We start from the raw sequence: 21,193 nt of genomic DNA on the forward strand, positions 1-21,193 counted from the left end.
ACTTTCCTCAAGTAATTTTAGGATGCTCCATTAAACAGGGGCAGCGTGAAAAGAGGAGGAAGAGCAGCCTTTTATTTTTCCTCTTTACTGCTTCCAGGTGTAGATAGCAGTATTACTCGGTAAGTAAATGCTGTTGGTGGAAGGATCTGCTGTCTCTGAATATTTGGGGTAATGGGTGTATGTACTTATCATGTCTTGTCTTTAACGCCTTCAGAGTGGCATATGGCTTCAGACTACTGTAACATTATGGTCTGTAGTCAGATTTCTGGTAAACACCCATTGATTTGGAGGGGTTTCAGAGAACATTTGTTCAGTAGCTGTTGTTTGGTTTCTCTTTCAGGATGTGTTTTTCTAGTCTTGAGAAACTTGCCTGACACCAGCTAACTAAAGTGTCTGAGAAATGAGGCAAAAGGTAGAGGGGAAGGCAAATAGCAGCGTAGGTGGCTGATTGCTGTCACATTTCAGCTACTGCTTATACTTTTCCTAATCAAGGTCAATACATTGAACCTGAGGCAGGTGTTGTGTAGCTGCCTGCTCAATTCTCAATGGCAGCTGTGATGCTGACTGGTGTCTGCGCAAACTCGTGTGGCTGTTTGGCAGTGCTCTGAACAGCAACAAGGGCACTGCAGCTGTCTGTGTGCAAGATACATTTATCTTTCTCCCATGCTGAATTTTCCAAGTCCTGTGTGTTAGACTGAGATACCTGATACTGATCGTCCTTTGGCTTGCTCCATTACCAAGTTTAAGGTGAGCATCATGAAGAAACATGATCTCTGTATTGATGATATTTAGGACTTAAAAGTATTGTTTGACTTTTAATCCTGTGAATAGCTTTCTGAGATGGCTTGGTTTGATAAAGCAGATCCACTATAAATATTAGTATTACCTAACCGTACTTTCAAGTGGTATTTCTAGCAGTGTACTTTTCTATTCAGCTGGCCCTTATAATTCCTATGGGTAAGACTTAGAACTGAAACAAACCCAATCAAGTGGGCAAAGCCTTGCATTATTAGTGGTTGGTTGTAGAACCTGAGGAACTGTAGCAAGCTAACAGCTATGTTGTAACAGTAGTTGATTACCTGCCTGGAAGATTGCCTTGTTTGTCTTTCCTTTTATTTGCACTGCTGGTACTTTGCCCTTAAAGACAGAGTCATTTTCCGCTGCGGTCACTTTTGTTTAGTCGAAAACAAGAGTCAGCAACCAAAACATCTGGAGTTAAAACTAGGTAAAATTACACTTCAGCTGCCACTATCACAGTCACATTTCTGGTCACTTGGTTAAATTACAGTGGTTAACAACTCCTGTTAACTATACATATACTAAGCATGGTTACATTGCCTGGGTTTTCTTTGTCAGTTTTGAAGGTCTTGCTCTGTGTTTGTTGGCTGGATTTGATGAAGTGTGGTGATTTCCAGTCTCTAGTCTCAAGCACTATGGCTCTATGATTTTTTTTTTTAAGATCTATGCAATCTCTTTATTTTTTTTTTTATGTCAGAATCTTTGAATAAGGAAATATTCTAAGAAACAGACTACCAATCTAACAGTGATATCTCAGGGTAATACTTTTTAAGTATCTGTTATTGATAAGCTCTTAATGTGGTTTGACAAATTTATTCTTCTTTGTGGCAGAGGAATAATTTATATGGCCAGAGGAATTTCTTTGTTTAGGATATATTGTTGGCTGCTATGTTTCTCTGTTGTCATCTTCTCTATAGTTGTTCCTCCCCCATATACCCATGTATGTGGGTGTTTGTACACAGCAGTCATCGTTCACCAGCAGAACCCACCCTGCCTGAATGTTTTTTTTCATGTATTAATGTTTAAAAGTGTTTTCCACTTTAGTTTCTTGTGTGGAACCCTACCTGCCTTTCAGAAACTTGTGAAGGCAAGTCTTTTGGTGTGAGCTTAGTGGTTGGGCTTTGTCAGGTAGTGGTGTATTTAATTTCTCTGTCCAGGTTCCAGGAAGCTGTAAGACTGCAGGATGCAAACTTGGGATCTCATGAAAAAAATTTTTTGTACACATTTCTACAGATTTGAGTAAAATCAAAGCATGTGGGAACCCAGATGCAGGATCTGACTTACAGTATTTGTACTTAATGCTTACCTTTGTATACTTACACACCTGATTTTTATTTGTTTATTTTTTAAAGAACTGTTTGGTAATGGAATCTTGTAGGTATCAGCTAATGCAACTGACATGTGACCAAAAGCTTAGTTTGGCTCTGTAAACTTTAGGCCCAAATAATATATTTATATATGCTGACTCAGGATTTGGAGTCATTGTGAAGTAACGAGTATAATGCCATTACATATATTAACCATTACACATATTAACCATTACACAAGCCTGTAAGTGCTTGTTCCTCAGCTCCATCTCTCTTTCATGGAGGCCCAGGAGATGTTAGAAATGCTTCCCAGGCATCAGTTTGAAGTAGTTTGCACATGGCTGGCACTACTGATGTCACACCGTGTCCTGTTGAAATAGAGATCACCCGGTTAAGTGAAGGGGATCTTTGAGCCTAAAATGGGAAACAAGAGAAAAGTTGAGCCTTTTTGACTTTTGTTTACACTTTTGACAGCAATTCACAGGTCTTACGCATGCTGTGCTTGTAGGGAGACCATTGCTATTTGAGAGGTGGTTTGTAGAAAAGACTTAGCCTGACTCCCTATTCCAAGTACACTGGGATGAGGTGGGTGGTGGCAGCAGTCCCATTAAAGTGTCTGGTGCAGTGTTGCTGTCGGGGGTAATTCTCTCTCTAATGATACATCTGAACCTGCAAAATGCTGGTTGTTAGTTTGCTTCTACCAACAAAAGATGACTTCACTGGGATAGCTTGTTTTATCTGGAGTGAAGGCCTTCTCACACTGTAAGCTCTTTCTCTTGCCTGTACCAGCAAAGACATGCCTGTTCCATAGTCTAGAAGAATAAATAGCGGAATGACACTTGCTTCCTTTGACAGCTCTACATACTTTTTGATTAAATAAGTAGATTTGAAATGCTGAAGTGTCATTACTTGTTGATTTGGCATGGAAGGGCTTTCAGCCTACTTAAAGACTACCCTGGTTTGCAATATAAATGCAATATAAATATAAATAAAAAAGAAGTTCATGTAGCTTTTAAAGGTTGTTTTTTTAATTTGTATTTTCAATGTACAGCATTAGAAAAAGAGTTAATGAATTTTTAAATAAAAAGTGTAGGAAGTCTCTCACCACCTTGCTCTGTGTAAGTGAAGGTGTCTTTTCTGTTGTTCACTATGAATTATAGTCATTACATACTTTTATCCTTGTGACCTCATTTTACTAACAAGTGCTTTTTAGCCACAATAAGTATCTAATATATAAAACATTTAATTTAGATAATGTGTATCTGCTGGTAGCAAATCCAGGTTCAGAAGACTCAGGTTCACAACTAAAAATCAAAAGACTGAGATATAGTTAAAGGACCTTCTGCATACAAAGTTACCTCCTTAATTTAATACAGATAAAGTACATTGATATATCTTGACAGGACAGTTCTTTCTGGCCCACTGAGCTGTGGAATAAGTAGCTGCTGAATGAGCATGGTCATGCTATGAAGGAACATGCTGTGTTCACTCATGTTGGCTGTTTTGTGGTTTGAGTGTTTTACAGTAAAAGCAAGTAAGGCTGGGAATGTTTTGGGTGGGCTAAGAGCTCTTTTTCCAGCTCTTTTCTCTCCTTAGTCTTGAAGTAAAGTTGTAATGTTGCCCTTGTACTGCGTGAAGATAGCCTGAAGCAAAGAAATAGGGTTTGTATCCTGATATTTTTTTCCTATAATACTGTTGTGTATCTATTAAGGTAAACTTAGTGTCGGACAGCGATAGTTTCTGGAGTTGTCTCTGATACTTATTTATTATAGTTCTTCAGGATTCACTGAAGGCTAATGAGTACAACATAGGCATTTTACTATCAATATATACTACAGTACTGATGCTTTGATAAAATGATGTACAGTTACGGAATTTTACTAGCACCTTTAGTAAAGCATTTTAGTCTGTTTCATTCACCACTGATTTATTGGAAAGAGTTTTTATTCCAGGGTTAAATTATGTATAGCACAATCTGAGTGAGTCAAGGTGAGATGTAAGAAGTTTTGAGATGCTCAAGTGCCATTGTCATATTGTGTGAGCACCTTCATAGGTTAAGGTGAAAAAACAGTCCTGTCTCACAGAGAAGGTTTAGGGAGGTCCTCATACAACAGGATTTATTGCTTGTTGATTTATAAATGGGTGATAATGATAACTTTTGATCTACCAAAGTGCGTTTTAAGGCTAAATAAGCTATATGAGATTTGGAACATGTAAAGTGTTGCCTAGTGCTGCTGGTATTAATTGTTTTAGGGTCATTTTAGAGTAAAGAGATGATTGTCACCTTTATGGCATTTAGTTGTTCAGTGAAGGTTATGTAGACTTTGAGTTTATTTTAGATGGCCTCAAAACTTATTGTATGTAAAACACTTGAAAAACTTTGTATAAAACCTTCCCAATACCCCCTCCAATGTTTAGAAAAAAAAAAGCCCGCCAATTTCCATCTTCTGCCTTTGCAGAGAATCTGATATACAGCAGAAAATGGTGTAGTCATTTTAAAATTATTATTTCTGTTTCCAGGCCTGATAAAAACAGCAATTTCTTCATTAGACTTAGTGTATAATAAATCCAAAACTGAAAATCTGAATGATGGGATCTGTATTGGAGCTTTATCTAGAGGTTGCCATCCACGAAGAACAATCTTGTTTTAAGATACCAGATCCTTGCTATGCATTAGCTGTATTCAAGGCAGAGCTAACAGTTTTGCAGTGACTGTAAGGGGGTGGGCATGGTAAAAAGGCACTGCAGAAAGTTGCCATGTGAGTGCAGCATGAAGTAGCTGATGATTTTGTGTTTGTGTTCCGCAATGAAATTCCACAATGAATGTGCTGTGGATAACAGTCAGCAGCAAAAGAGGGAAGGGCTACCCATAACAGACGGTTTAATTCCCAGTCTCTCACAGGTGAGCCCTCACTGGAATTACTGGAGCGTTGTGTAAATTGTCTCCTTGTCTTTTGGTAACTTGTTCCTGTATCCATGCCTTCAGGGCAGCTGATTCAGAGTTCTCTGTTCATGGAGCATGTGAGGAGAGCTAAGGGTGGGGCAAATCTATATTTACATTTTTCAGTCATTTTTAAAGCATTGCATAGCAAGTATGAGTTCCAGGCAAGCAAACACTAGCAGTTTTCAAGTATGAAGAAACTATATCTGTTGATACAGCCTTCATTCCTTTTCTTGCATCTGGGTGCTAGGAATCTCTTTCCTTGTTTTCTTAAAGGGAACAGGGAAATTAGAAGTGGAACACTGATCAAGAGGCATAGCTTTTCTGTTCCATGTTCATGTGCAGGAAATGTGTTGTTTCACTAAAGGCGCTCTTTCTTAGAGCAACTGCATCAGTGTGGTTTCTTCCTTGTTCATCTACCTGTTGGTTTTGTGTGCTTCTTGACTATGGGAGGTGGGTAGGGGTCTCCGGGCTAGGTAAGGAGGAGTGGGGACAAAGTAAAGGGATGGATGGGAAACCTTGGTTTTACTGGCAGGGGGATGCATGGCACATTTTTAAGAAACCTGATTTTGTTTGTTCTGCTCTTCAGATATATCTTTTTACTTGGATGAGCAGGAGTGAGGATTTTTTTCCATCTGTTCAAATAATCAGATTTTCTGTGAGTTTGCATGTGGACCGTGACTTTGTTTTCAGTGGTTTTATTTAACTTTTTCCTCTTTGAGAGCCCTGCAAATTTTTCAACGCTGCTGATCACAGCAAAGCTGAGATTCTGGCTAAGAGATTTCTAGTGTTCCTTCATTTCCCTTTCTAGTTAATACAGTCAGCAAGGTCTTGCCATTTCCCCATTGCTGGTCAGGGCACACAAGGAGCAGAGTCCTGTGTTTTGAGTTACTAGCCCAGGAGCTAATACTGCTTTCTGTATCCCAGACTTCATGTACGTCAGTCCTGCATCTATGAAATGAAGTGGTCTTGCAGAAAAGAGGAATTAGGATAATTTGAGTTTTTTACATCGGAGGTACTTCTGTGCTGCTGCTGAGAGTAATAGGCATGCTGAAGGCAAGCAGAACAGTGATGCCATGGACCTAGCTTTCAGGATTGAGTTGGATTAGTTTTATTTCAACAGATTTTTAAACTCTGGAGAAGCAGAAGAGGCTGTCACAACAGTGTAAAGTGTAACTTTCATTTGTAAGAGCTTCTTGTTTGAAAAAGTTTAACTATCTAAAGCTAGAAAGGGCTAGCGGGTTTTCGGGTGGCTAATCTGCCAGATTGTACATGTTCATGTCTTCAGATGTAGGGTAAGACATGTTAAGTTTAAGATGAAACTCCAACATCTCTGCTATTGTCAGCTGAAAACCATATATTCACATCCTTTATCCAGTTTTAATTAAGTTGGATTGAAATAAAACCTGTATGCTAGTATAGCTTCTCTTAGGTATAAGAAAAAATTTGAGAAGATGCCACAGGGCTGGGATAAAGTGCATAGTGATGTCGGGAGCCCTCTCATTTTATTCTTGCAGCATGCATCTTGAAGACTGAACAGTGTTGCTTTCTAGCGAGGTTTGTTGTTCTAAGGTTTGGAGGTGTATTCAGCTTCTTTCTAGCGACAATAAAATTTCTATGGTCTTGGAAGCAAAACAACCCATATGGGACACACTGAAAGGACAACAGAATTGGGAAGTTGTGGTAACAATGGCATGTCTCTAAGGTAGTAAAATAAAAGATGTAAGAAGACACATAAAAATACACAGTAAACTGGAAGTTTAATTGGTAGCTGATCGATTGTTTCTGCATATTATTTACTGGTTTGAAACTGTGGATCTCTAGCATCCTGGAGGTTGATCCCTTCCCTGCTGATCCCTGCAGCTGAGTTCTTGTGTGATTCCAAGTAAATCATACAATCATTTCATGACTCCAGTGTGGAGTTTAAAGAAAAAGGTCTGTCCTAGGACTCTTGTTGGAAGAAAATGTTAGTAAATAAATAAATAAATAAATAAAGGCGCTCAGCTACTCTGGAGTTACATTATGTGTAACAGTATTGTATTAACCATGCTTTCTAGGATTGATCTGTAACCTGAGCCAGTGTGGGTATAAAATAGTGAGTGCAAGCCAGTACATTCACTTTGTAATTTTTGAACTCAATCAATAAGGTTGTTTAACTCTCCATTGATCAAAAATTGATTGTTTTGGGAGCCACCATCTTTTTCAGACACTTTCCAATTACTTCAATTCTACAAGGATATCCAGTTCATCCACTATTAATGAAGTTTATGACCCGTGTTATTTAAGAAGTCTGTGTAGATAGCCAGAAGAGCTTTAAAATGAATGAAATGGAGAGCTGATTTGGGCAAAGGAAGTGCTGCAATATTAACTTACTTTTCTTTTTTCTTGCATAGCTATTGGCGAATATGAAGAGCTTAGAGCAGAAAATAAGAAAACAAAAGAAGAGGTTTGTATCTGTTGATTATTTCTTTAATACTAAAATGCTAAATATCAGTATACCTTATTTGCTACGGTGGGTTGTTGTCTGCTTTTGTGAGCTCAGCTGATTACGTATAGATGCAAGTGATACTTATCACATGTAAGTATTGAGGAGCAGAGTGCAACTCCCATCAACTATTCCAGCTGTCCCGCTCCAGAAAAGTTGTTCTAAATGTATATTTTGATTTTATGTATGATTTTTATCTATAATTTGTTTTAACTGATTGCTGAAATAGACAGCTTGCCTAGGATTACAATGGGAAATGTAGACAACTCAAGTGTGTAGATATTCTTGTTTCTTTTGGTTCTAAACCTTGTTTTATTACAAATAGATTTGCGTAATGGGACTTACTGAAAAAAAAAAAAAAAAGTACCCAGCCCTTCTGAAAGTTGGAATATGATTTCTGAAGGTCTTTAAAGTCTTCTCCCCTCCCTTGGCCCCACCCTGTCACCCTAAAAAACAAACCAACCCAATTTTTAATAGGAGAGCAAAATATCTTATCTCAATTTGGAGAATGGTACTGCAGCATAAAATGGAATGGCAGCGTATCACACATCTTTCTGTGAAATCTGTGTGCCTGTCCAACTTGAAAAAGAAGCTTTTAATGTTTGAGCTGAATTTCATACATCACTGCAGGATTAATTTTTTTAATGTTCAGACATACTAGAGTAAAAAATGACTGCTTTCTAGATTGTTTGTTGTAATTATGATGAACTGTTTAGTAGTTAAATTAAGCATATTCGGTAAGGTAGCTCTTTCCACCCAGCACTGTTGTTCATTCAACACACCTGCTTTCTGCAAGGAAGCCAATGGGAACAGAGAACTCCTGCGAGAGATTAGATGGGAGTGTTGCGCTGCATAAATCCGTGTCAATGTGCAAAAGGTCTTTAGCAGATATCTGCCGAAAGAAACTGTGGCCTTTAAAAGACTCATACCGGTTCTAGATAGCGAGGAAGGTAGAGGAGGAGTCAGTGCTACTCTGTATGATAAACAAAAAAATTATCCTTTCTTCAGTATTAGTGAACTGAAAGTGCAAGAGACATGTTAGTTTTCAAATCCCTATTAGCTGCCAAGGCATGTAGGTTTAATTTAGCTTTCTGTGAAGTAATTTCTGAAGGGTCACTTTTAGTCTGGTTGCTATAAATGTTGCAATGCCAAGGCTGTATTGGGAAGACCTTGTTCTTAGCTACTTTCTCATTATTAAAGAAAACTTTAAGCTTATCTTCACATTATGCTTCAGCAATGATTATGTGTATTTCCACTGAGCTCAGCGCATTGCACTTCACTCCCTCCTACCCGTTGACCTCCTTGTCTTTTATACTGTGCTTGTTGCTGCATTCCTGTTCTGCTGTCCTACACAAGAGCCTCAGATATCCCAGGAAATCGGTCCTCAATTTTTGCTGTTCAGAAGACTGCAGCAGTTCATCTCCTAGTGCTCAGAGGAAAAGGAGAATGAAACTGAGTTAAACCAAGAGTCCAGTAGCCTGGTGTCCTGCCTCTGACAGCAGCGGAGAGGGAGGAGTAACAGCGTGTATAAAACACCTCTGCAGAGTACTCTTATAGTTTCCAAACCACTTGCGGCCTGGGGACTTCCTCAGCTGCATGTGGTTTCAGTGTGTTCTGCCCTTCACAGTGCTCTTTCTTGAATTTGCCCTGTCCCCTCCAAGCTTGTGCTGCTTGTTGGCTTCCATCATGTGAGGGGTTCCACACCAGGACTGTCTACCACATGAAAAACAGGCTCCCCAGCTTTGCCCTGAACCCAAGTCCTGCTGGCTTTTGCTGTTGCTTCAACAAAGCTTTGTTGAGGTTTTGGGGGTGGGGATTGGGGAGGATTTTCTCGAGGTGCGTTTCTATTTAGAAATTTTTCTTCTTCAAAGGCAATTCCAGTGAAAAACATTGTAGCCAAAATTGAGATGAAATGAGATGTTCTGATGTTTCTTGCATTCTGCTCTTCTTCCTTGCTCCTCTCTCACACAAGACTTCTTTCCTATAACTGCCTATCTCCAGCCACTCCTGTGTGTTTGTTCTGAAGGCTGGTATGACGTTTTTCAGAATACTTGCATAAAACTGAAAATCCTCCAACTCTGAGCACATGGGGATTACATTCCCAGTCCAACAAATTAGTTAAGCAGGTGCTCAGGGTTGGAGGATTTTCAGTTGTTATGCAAGTATTCTCCATCCAAGAACCTCCATCCTGCAAACTGGTGTGCTTGTGTAAGCATTTGTGCTTAACTGTTTAAGTGCTTGGACTCAAGTGGTTAAGTGTGAGGCCCTAAGTCCATTTATTCTACAAAAAAAAAGAATCTGCTGGTACAGAGTTCATGGTTATTTTTGCTTCCAGTGCCAATACTGAAAGAAACTATTCCTTGCATTATTGCAGGGCTGGGTAATCCTGAAAACTCATTAGCATCTTTCTAACTTTGTATCTTAGTTTATGCTCTGCAGGATCAGACCTGATGTTGGAGGAATTTAGCACAGGCTATCTCTGCCTGGGGGTCTGGGGAGTTGTGGGTGGCTTCTGTTCCAGTTTCTGCCACTCTTCATCAGTATAAGTGTAAGCAAATAGCTTCCTCCATTATCCACATATCAGTTGTGCTCATGTAATTGCATAGATAGGAGGAAAAGAAGAGAGAAATTCTAGAATAAGGCTTGGAGATTATTTGTGGAAAGTACCACACAGGAGTTAGATAGCAGTCTGATGTATGTGCTTTAGATGCACTCAGTGGAATCTTTTTCTAAGTCACCACTATGCTTGTATGGCTCTGAAAGATGAGCTGTGTCATGGAGAAATGATCCTAGTTTATATTAGAAACATGGAACTCAGTGGATAATGAGCAGCTAACTTAAAATAAGATGTAATTTAAATTTTTGAAAATGTGTGCTTTTTGTTCCATATGTATTCTTAGGATTAGAAACTGAGTTGTCATAGGTTACTTTATTCAAAGCACTGCTGCTAATAACCGTGAAAATTTAGGAGCAAAATATAAGATCTTTTATCTGCAACATCTCTTCCTCATTGCCTTGCTAAACTGCCGATTTTGAGACCTCTGGTGGGGTCTCTGACAAAACTGGTGCAGGAATTTTGTTATTAGTATTTTTAAATACTTTTAAAAACTGAACAAAAATGACATTGGCAGATTACTTCTCTTAGGTCATCCTTTTAATTGAACCGACTAAACATGCGTACCAGTCCCCAAAAAACAGAACTAATGTTCAGTTGCACACAAATGTAGATAACTTAATATGCAGTGCTGATGTATTCAGAGTCAGATCATGAATAAATATTTGACTACTTGCTAATCAGACAGAAATGACTCTGAACACTGGTTTTGACACTGTTTTGTCATGCTGCCAGTGGGGGGAAAGAAAAAGCAAGACAGCTATCCAAAACAGTAGGTGTAATACTGTATCTCTGATGCATCGTTCATAGTTGCTCTGTTAAAGCATATAATCCATAGAGTGGATTATATATTTTGTCACCAAATGGGAATGGAGAAGGGATTCTGCCCTGATGACATGCTTATTCTTTCTGTAAGTTGAGTGTAGCAAATGTCATAGGATACTTTTGAGCACTGTACCAAACTCATAATTTTAGAACAAGCATTAAATTTACATAAATTTCATAATCTGTGTAAATGGGAAAGAATGTATCTTGAGTTGCTTAGCAATGGCTTTAATTGACTATATGGCTAGTACGTGAACTTCTTGCATCTTAATTTCTGAACTGAACAATCTCTTTCTTGTTTTTTGCCATTTGAAGGCTTTCTACTGAAGTCAGTAGGAGCTTATGTGCAAAATAGTTGGCAAAAATGAAGCCTATTAAAAGAGAATAGACAAGAAACCCAGGCCTCCCTGGAATTAGTGGCAAAGAGTCATCAGGCTGGTGGGAGCGGGTGTACAGAGAATGTACCCACAGGCTGCCAGGTGGTTGTGTGCATTGACTTCCAACATCCTGTTGTATTGTCGGGTTCCCTTGATAGCATGGTACTATCCTGGTACTGTGCTAGCTCCAAGTACACGCCAAATTTATGCACTGCTGTTCTCCTTGCTTTATATGCAGTCTTGGTTTGAACATCAGCCTTTGATGTGTATGTGGTTTACTTGTAAGTAGTCAGCGTATCAATTCCCTGTGCTAGAAATGAAAGTGTTTCCTCTTATCTTGTGTACCTAGAAGGCAAAAATCTGAAATTGAGTGGGATTGGCAAAGCTCCTGAACTTGCTTCTGCAAAGTAAGGAGTTATTCACAAAATGAATTTTGGAAACTGAGCTCTTAATTTGTTTCTAAAAATACAGATGCAATACCTGTTTATTGCCAAGTAATTATTGTTGAGTCCTATCACTAGTTCAGGACTGGAACGGGAATGTTGCCTGTTACCTTCAGTTTTTTATTGGGATAATGGTGCTATAAATATTAGATAGTATAAATGCTTATTTTCTTCTGAAGAGAAGCTGGAACTCTTAACAAAATAAAGTTAAGACCATAAAATTGACCAACAATGCAGGTATCATTGACTCTTTTTTTTTTTTTTATTTGAGGGTACTTGCGTATGGAGCTATCTGTTAATACTGACAAGGGAAGACTTATTGAATACTTGAAAGCTGTTTCTCCTCAACAGTTGCATGTGCTTGAATGTGAAAAGTGAATAGTAGATTTTTATAGTGATGTTATGGTATTTATTTAGCTTTTAACATTTAACGTTATTGATATTCCTGTCAACTAAGAATTCTACCATATCTGCCTGAAATTGCCTTTTTGAAAAGTGAGGTGGTTGTGAATTTTGAAGGCTTCTGTGCAGCTTTTTGAGAGCAGCTAACACTTCTAAATTTTGATATTTTTAAACTTTCCTGTTTTAAAGGTGTGTTCAATGTATTTTAAGGGATGACAGCGTTTTTTATTATGAAACTTCATTACTTTACAGGAATATTTTGTTTGTATAACTTTCCAGTCTGAAACATTTAAGACAATCTCAGCTTTTTCTAATCCTTAGCTAAATTTGAGATAAACTATTTTTTTTTGGTAGGACTTGCAACAGCTCTGCTTGTACGGGTCTGATTGCAAGACAAAAGGCAAAGTGCTTTCCATTGATCATTTCAGCAAGGGCAACAATCTCCTGCTTTCCTTTTTTTCCTGTTTTTTCATTCTGAAGCACAGTAGCAGCAAAGGGAAAATATTGAGGAAACTGCAACTGGGAGCAGGAATTGCTCAGCAGAGACCCAAACCTACAGACCCTGATTGTGCAGAGAAACATGCATAGCTATCAGAATAGTCCGCTTGCCGTGGTCCAAATGGAGCTCTCTGTGCAAACAGCACTCAAGGTGAAGTGGAATAGGTCATTTCACTTCCCCTTTTGCTGCACAGGGAAAGCCGTTACGCCTTAGAGCATGTTGCTGGAGGATTTCAAAAGGAGTTTTTCCCATCACTGGGATAGGGAGTGTACCACATCTTCTACATCAAGGTTTTCATCAGTACAAAAGTGTCTTGGTGACTTCCACAGGCAACAGATCAGATCCTTAAAATGTTAATCTTCCTGGTTTTTAAACTGAGCATTAAAACGGCTTGCTCACTTAATGTGCAGTGGGCTGAAAGCTTGCAGAGTGCAGAAAAATCTGTGGGTGAAGTATGCCAGTGTGATTACAGTGTCTCTCTTGTAAAATACAAAGAGGCAGCAGCTCACGCTGATCCCCCTTTTGCAGTGGAGCTGCACTCTTGCACGAACGATCGGAAATTCTTCTGCGTCTTTTACTGCTGCTGTTCTTAGACTGCACTTCTGCCAGTAAGGTAACACACATTTTTGCTGAGAAAATTGAGAGGGAGGGCGGCAAGCAGCAAGATTCATGCACAGATTTCCCTTCCCCGCCTCTCCTATGCAAGATTCTCTAAACAGCTTCTTTGTTAACAGGGCCAGATGAAATGGTGAGTCTTTGTCCTGTGCTGCTTGCTCAGCATGTCTTGCTCCTTCTGCAGCTCTGCCTTTTTTCACAGACCTTTACAGCAGCTGGTGACTGACCTGTCCCCGCTACTCAGCCGCTGTCCCTTGCCTCATCACCCCAGTGCCACGAGAAGAGAGGTTGCTTGTTGAGTGCAGCTGCTTTTGCTCCCACTCATAGCCATCAGCAGCAGCTTCCAAAACCTGCGTGAAGGCTGCCCCTGAGGTGACACCAATGGCATCCTCTCCTTGCCCAAGAACAGATCCTTCTTTGGGCCTCATCCAGGGTCCTCCGGAGCTGACAGAAGGGCTGTCTTGAATTTGGCTGCCTTTGAATTGGGCTCTCCCGCTTCTTGTTACTAAACAGCAGGCTCCTTTCCCAGCTAACTCAAAGTGAGTCCTCATGTGGAAAAACTGAAAATCGAGCAAAATCATTTCAGGTTTTTTTTTTCTCCAGTTCTGTTCCAATGGTCAGTATACTTGTAATTGCAGTTACACTGTAAGGAGCTCAGTCACACAGATCTCTTCCAGAAGTTAACTCATGGTCTTGGCGTTGATTTATTACTGTGAACATACACAACCGCATGTGAGGAAGGATGTCTGGTACACTGTGAGTGTAAGACCTGTTGTGTGCCAGTCATACTTCCCCCCGGGTCATGTGTTTTTCACAGTGTGGTTAATCACTGACTGTCTCTCTTGTGAATTTTACTCATTTCTTTGAGTCCTTTCATTTGCGTATAGAAAGGGGTTTCTTAGACAAGTCTATGTAACATCTGTTTTATTCTTTCTCTTTGAAGAAACTTTTCCATCAAAAGATCAGTGATTGTAGCCCTATGCAGTGTTAGCATTAACCCCAAAATTATTAAAATTGGGTTGATGGGAAATCCTCAAAGTGTGAAAATGAGTGTCCTCCTCTCTTTAAGGCTGAAGCTTTTATCATGATGTTATGAAACTGAACAGCATGTCCCTGTTTATTGGCTTTGAGGTTTTCCGTGCACATGGTAGGTATAGAAATGTAGGCCTCTTTTCCAAGTCTATTTGTGTTAAACTAGAGATAAAAAGGAGATTCTTGACATGCAAAGTGTTGCTTTTACTGTTGTGTGGAACATGGATGACTTAAATCAGTTTAGGATAATGTAACTTTTCTAAAATGTTTTCAGAGTAGCTCTGAATTGGAACCTAAAATCAAGTAGAACTTGCTAGTTTGGTTAGGAAATGCGCTGGGTAATGAATTTTTTATGCATAGTTTTCATCGATCTTACATGACTGAGAGCAAAAAGAAACGATGCCTTGATAAGCTTCCGTGCGTTATTGTGCTGGCAGTGGATCTTTGTTGATTTTGCATGTTGTGACTGACTGCTAATTAAATAACTGGGATCAGTATTTCATTTCAATTTTCTTTTCTACAGTGTGACAAAATCAAGCAAGAACGAGATGAGGCTGTCAAAAAACTGGAGGAGTTTCAGAAAAGTAAGCTGTTAATATTAGTGTGGAGTGGGTTTTTTTTTGGTATAGAGAGTTATGAACATAGCTCTGCATACTCTGCAGCGTGTTAAGACTGAGATTCAGGCCCACTTGCTGTTTCTCCTTCAAAACCTTGTTTTAAGGAGCTAATCTGGTGAGACTGACCATTGTCAGACTAACTGCTGTCATGGCTTTTATACGCTCTGACACAGGTAGCCATTCTTAAGGTGCAAAGTGGTGAAAATACAAATGCAGCTCTGTCTCACCTGGATTCTGCAAGTGACTTTTGGAATGATATATGCTTGGGTTGAGTGGGATTTAACCCTTTTGCTGACATTGCTAGTAATAATAATGGTAATTTTTTTGTGACGAAGTAAAATTACTTTAAGCATAAACACACCAGTAAAGGTTTTTAGGATGAACTGCTGTCTGTTGATAATTTTTAGAGCAAAGTATATCTTGTCTGGGCTGTGAGAATGTCAATATTCAGTTTTACACTTTTATGGTAATGGTTCTATTGAAACTGTGTGGTGTCTGGAAGCAACAAAGCACATCTAATGGGAGTGGAAGTATCCTAGTGGAATAGCTCCTTAGAAGAGACAGTTACAATAGGATTGTGGTCTGTTATGTCTGGTTTATGCCAGTATGGTGAACTGCACAACGAAGCATCAGAAATGTGGATGAAGTTAATGCAGGAGGAAATCACACTGTCTATACTTCTGTTTGACTGTATAATAGAGGAATTTGCTCACTTCTATTTTATAATTGTTCATATGACACAATTATGGAAAATAATTTAAAAATCAAACACCTACTGCCTTAAATGATCTTAGATAACTGTTCTGCAAGGTAAGAATGTTCTCTTAGAAGTCTAATTCCTCTGGAAAAAACTGCAGCCTGTTTTGTTTTTGTTATGATACGAGGAATACCAGAGTGTGGCAAAAAATGTCAAGTAGTTAAGACTTAAAATTTGAAGTAATATTTGATGTTGTAAAATTTTATAGGTTTCTTTTATCTTCCTTTCACATTTTTAAAGGACATACCTTGTAAACATAGTGATAAAATGCCAGGAATATTAGGATTTTAAGGCAATAATAGAGCCCATTATTTAAACGACAATATAAAAGGCAATTATATTGATGAAGAGCTACATTGGCTTTGTGTCTGTGAATAAACTTGGCCTGTACTCAGCTTCTATTTGTTCTCCTGGCATAAACACATATTGTGTGTGATTCCAGTTTAATGGGGCCCCGTTTGTATGCCAAGCAGCTGCATTTTAGGCCCTATTGCGTGATTTCATAGCTCTCTGAAAATTGGTTCTATTGAGCACAAGAGATAGAAGGTGGTGGTGGGGGGGAAAGCTTCAACACACAATCATTTCTTTTCAATTGGAGCCAGCAAGGTTGATGACAACATGACCATTGTGTTATAATGATAAGACCACTAAGGATCTGTACCTCTCATCAAGGCTTTCACACAACAGCAGATACAATTTAATTCACTGCTCTGTCAGCAGTGCTGATACCATTATGCCGTCTGTCTCCACAGTTATAATCACTGTCCTCCGAGAAATGCAGTTGAAATGATCTTGAGCAGTCAAAGAAACTCTCAATTAAGGCTGCCACTTCCAATGTGTCAGATTGTGTCTTATGTACTTGGTACAATTTTCACTTCCAATCCTGTTTATTTACAATGTCTACCAGTAATTATGCTTAACATGTCATTTAGTGAGGGTGCCCCTGCCAAGGAGATTGTTGGGTGCTGCAGTACCATTGAGTGGGAGTTTCTCGCAGTCAATGCCATCAGCCGCTTTTAGTCCCTGATGGGATGCAGTAGTAATGTTGATAATGCAAGTATCGTGCTCATCAAGTCATAATTAGATGCCACTCAAATGTGCCACTTGTAATAACAGTGTTGATTCATGTTTTCTCGGTGACTGCAACTACTAATTAGTTAAGTGGTTTTTGGTTGGCCTGCATTTGCTGCGGATTATTATTACCCCTGAAAAAAACTGTCAAGGTTAGAGATGTTTCAGGCCACTTAGTGCTGCTTTATGAATATTAATATTGACATAATAAGAACTTTGGACAGACTTAGGAAATAATACATTTTTTTTTGTATTTAATTTGGAAAGATTTTTTCCCCCGAGTTAATCATAATTGCAGGTTAATTAAGTTTAAATGAACCAAGAGTAATCCCCAGTTCTGCCATGTGAGCCCGATCCTTGTTTCCTAACTTTAGCCTTGCTTGAGGCCATTAGGTTCCTGTCTGTAAAAGGGAAGCAGCTCTGTATTTCCACTGCTCCCTCATCCTGCATTTCGTTGCTCCAAATTCCCAAAGCTAGGCAAAATAACACCAGAAGAGGTATAGACGTGTACTACCTGAAGCTTTTCCTCTTTCAAATTAAATGTAGCAGCTGGTACAGCACACATGGAGCAGGTAGTTTCTCCAAAGTCAGAAAAAATGGAAACAAAAAGACAACCAAAGAAAGAGGTGTGGTTGCTCTGCTGTTAGAAGACTTCACGTCAATGGTTTTTGGACCAACATTTCCCAATACTCTGCCCTGATTTTTTTCTTTGTCTGCTCATATTTTCTCGAACTTGTTTCTTACATGCAGCTACACATTTGGCAACAAACTCCAATGTATTTCTTGTTACGTATGTTATTAATGACATTAGTCAATATTGACTAAGTATCTATAAAGCTGCGTAAATACTTGTTAATGGCCTTCTTTTTCCTATCCTAAGTCCTATTTTTCTAGTAATTAGGATGACCTCTGGATATCAAAGAGGACTTAAGTAAGTCTCTTCAGTATTTAGGCAAAAGTCTTGGAAGAGGCCGAGTGGGATTTTCTAAGCAGTGGTGTAAAAACTCTAGGTTTTAAAGCTTGTTCTTATGAAAATGAAAGGAGATACTGGAAGAAGTCCTCCATATTTACACTATCTTCTTTTAGCCTTGCTCCTGCTCCAAAGTATTGTTCAGCTGCAAGTAGTCCTTTCTGCACATTGAAATCCTGACAGTGGGCTGAGAAGGAATCTGCCCCATAAAATGACTTGCAGAATTAGGGTCCAGGCTGCTGCTTAGGATGGATAAAGGTGCCAGGAGCCAAGGAGGAGCTGCATCAGTGAGCAAGGTGCTAGCCTGAGAAATGGGAAACTTGTTGGGTTTTCTGCTTTGCTCCAGATCCCCCGTGTGACTGGAAGCTTGTTACTTAGAAGACAGCCTTCAACACTAGTATATTGAAGTACCTACAGTACTGCTGGAAATTCAGGGGAATGGCAAGCCAAAATGTATCTATGCTTTTAACTTTCCTCTAACTTGCATTGGTATCCTATGTTACAAATAAGATTTGTTCCATAACTTTTTGGTCACTCTTAAGAATATTGTGTATCTTTGACACAGTGGTATGTACCCACTGTGGTAATAGGGATCCTATAAGTGCAAAGGACAAATGTGACATCAAATGTAGTAGCACAGCCGTGATTTCAGACACAGTCAGGCAGCTTGCTCTTGGCCCTGGTCTCATGGAAGTTTGTGTGTGTACATGCTGGGGCCTGAATCTTTATTGAGGACTGTGAAGGTGGGTTTTGAGACCAAGGTGCTTGTTTTAGGGCACTCTCAAGCACAGAAAGACTTCAAACAAGAAACAGTTCAGACACTACAGCCATATAGTAATACAGATCTTGAGTTTTTCAGCTGAGGCTGTCAGAAATCAGGCATTGCAAGCAGTGTTGAGTTTCCATCAGGACTGCCTCCATCAGGATGTACTACTGCAGGCGGCTTCAGAGCTGATGGGCAGAACAAGGTGAAGGAACTGTGCTGTGGTAATGATTTGACTTCATTGGAGCATGCGCTGTAGGAGACACAGTGAATATGGAGGCTTCAGTCACTTAACTCCTTTCTCCATTTCCTGGCAAACTTGCCCCAGACCTGTGCTGTATGTCCATCCTGCAGCTGTTCTTGTACAGTGTGGTCAGCAAGTGTGTTGATACTTAAAATACTGTATAAACCTGGAGACTGGAAGATGAAAATAAACTTCATAACATACCTGAGTTCACAGAATGGTCAGGGTTGGAAGGGACCTGTGGAGATTGTCTAGCCCAACCCACTGCTAAAGCAGGTTCCTCTAGAGCAGGTTGCACAGAGTTGCATCCAGGCAGATTTTGAATGTCTCTAGAGAAGGAGACTCCCCAGCCTCTTTGGGCAGCCTGTGCCAGTGCTCTGTCATGCTCCAGGTAAATAAGTTCTTCCTCATGTTCAGAAATAACTTCTTGTGCGGCAGTTTGTGCCCGTTGCCCCTTGTCCCGTCACTGGGCACCACTGAAAGGAGCCTGGCCCCGTCCTCTTGGCACTCGCCCTTGAGATGTTTGTAGGCATCGACGAGCTCCCCTCAGCCTTCTCTTCTCCAGGCTAAGCAGCCCCAGCCCCTCAGCCTTTCCTCATACGGGGGATGCTCCAGTCCCCTCACCATCTTGGTGCCCTCCGCTGGCCCCTCCCCAGCAGGTCCCCGTCTCTCCCGAACTGGGGAGCCCAGCACTGGCCACGGCACTCCAGGGGCGGCCTCAGCAGGGCAGAGCAGAGGGGGAGGATCACCTCCCTCCACCTGCTGGCCATGTTCTTCCTCATGCCCCCCAGGGTCCCACTGGCCTCCTTGGCCACAGGGCCACTGCTGGCTCACGGGCGACTTGCTGTCCAGTTAATCTTGCTGTTTAAAAATTCTGAGGTTCTAATCTTCTGAAAATGGCATCCATAGCAAGTTTTCAGAAGAATGTCAATCTTAAGGGACAATCCTAATGTTCTCACTGTGATTCCTTAAGTGGTAATGAAGTAAAGATGATGAATGATGATGGTCAAGTAGGCTTCTGCTGGCTTTCTACTTCCATAAGTTTATGCTCAATTCTCCAGTTCCCCCTCTGGTGCTGCAGACATGGCTTGAAAGATTTGCTTAAAGCAATGAACCAAATAGTCAATGTTCAAAACCGTTCCTATCCATGGAGATTAGCTAAGTATGTACTTCTCTGTATTTGAAATGCTTACATGAAAGTTAACAGGAAAAGGTGTAATATTTCTCATCATGGGATGCATGTGTCAAATGCACGTGTCAAATTCAGGAAAATAATGACTAAACTCTTCCCCTAGTTTCTCACATGGTTATTGAGGAAGTAAACTGCATTCAGAACCATCTTGAAATTGAGAAGACGTGCCGTGAAAGTGCTGAAGCTTTGGCTTCTAAGGTGAGAAGAATTATGGTGATTCTATTTCATCCAATTTCTTTTTTTTTTTTTTTTTTAACTTGAGATTGTATGCATGTCCCAGGTATGTGTTTGGTATAATCTTGTGGATCTGTGAAATTGTTTTGAAGTAGCAAAAACTATAAGCCATATGTGAGATGCAAAATACAATTCCTGCCATTTTAATTTAGTTTCTACTTTGGAAGACTAAGCTATGGATCAGCATCTTGATATCTAGTTTTTATATGCATTTAGGTTAAATGGAAAACAAGTTTTAGAACTGTCCTGTGTGAGATATAAAACAATAATGAGCATTTCAGTGTCTAAATGAAATGGAAAAAGTCAACCACTGCATTACATTTCAGGTGATTGTTTATGAAAGCAAAGCAAGGGCAGGGGAAAGGTGACCTCCGCTGCTCTGTTGATTGCGCCTAGTCTGATGAATTTAGCAAGTGTGTAATTTTCTATATTCCATCTCATCAGAAGTGCATTATTATTAAAGAATGTTTTTATCTCCCTTATATATTTTTGGTTGTGTAAAATGCATCTGAGCCACTTCATCAGAAAATGGATTACAGCAATTTTGAACCAAATTTCATTAGCAATGCTGACTGCCTTTTTTTTTTTTTCTGTCCCCCCACCCCTCCCTCCCATCCCCTGCCCAAAGTACATCCTTAGATATGGCAAAAATCACACCAGCAAGAAATCACTTTAATTTAGATGCATTAGCAATGTACTTTCTGGAGGTATTTACTTAATTGTTTGCATAATGGCACTGTATTAGAATTCATAAGATAGACAATCAGCATATAAGTAAGAAAATGAACGCATTTATGCAACTTTTCTTCTTTCCTGCACTTTTCCTGTAATGCATGTAGAGGAGCAGTTCAAAGGATAGGTTTATCCCATGGGGCTGCTTTGCCAAAGCTGATTTTTTTTGTTGCTGTGAGCTGACCATGTAAGGTTCCTCACACCACCTTTCCCGCTTGCTCAGTTTCATTCTTTGGGAATGAGATGAAGCAGTTCTCAAGTAAATCTCCTGTAGC

The 21,193-nt window shown here is 39.7% G+C and overlaps 1 protein-coding gene across 2 annotated transcripts in view; it reads left to right on the forward strand.

Annotated features, from left to right (window-relative positions):
• SHTN1 (shootin 1) overlaps positions 1 to 21,193 on the forward strand; it is a 70,770-nt gene that overhangs the window by 2,620 nt on the left and 46,957 nt on the right. For both annotated transcript variants that reach the window (XM_056352012.1, XM_056352013.1), the window contains exons 2-4: positions 7,440 to 7,492; positions 14,862 to 14,922; positions 20,056 to 20,150. In XM_056352012.1, coding sequence (XP_056207987.1) covers positions 7,440 to 7,492; positions 14,862 to 14,922; positions 20,056 to 20,150 — 209 coding nt within the window. The remainder of the gene's footprint in view (positions 1 to 7,439; positions 7,493 to 14,861; positions 14,923 to 20,055; positions 20,151 to 21,193) is intronic.

Source organism: Falco biarmicus, chromosome 9 (assembly GCF_023638135.1).
Source record: "Falco biarmicus isolate bFalBia1 chromosome 9, bFalBia1.pri, whole genome shotgun sequence".
Classification (NCBI taxonomy): Eukaryota; Metazoa; Chordata; class Aves; order Falconiformes; family Falconidae; genus Falco; species Falco biarmicus.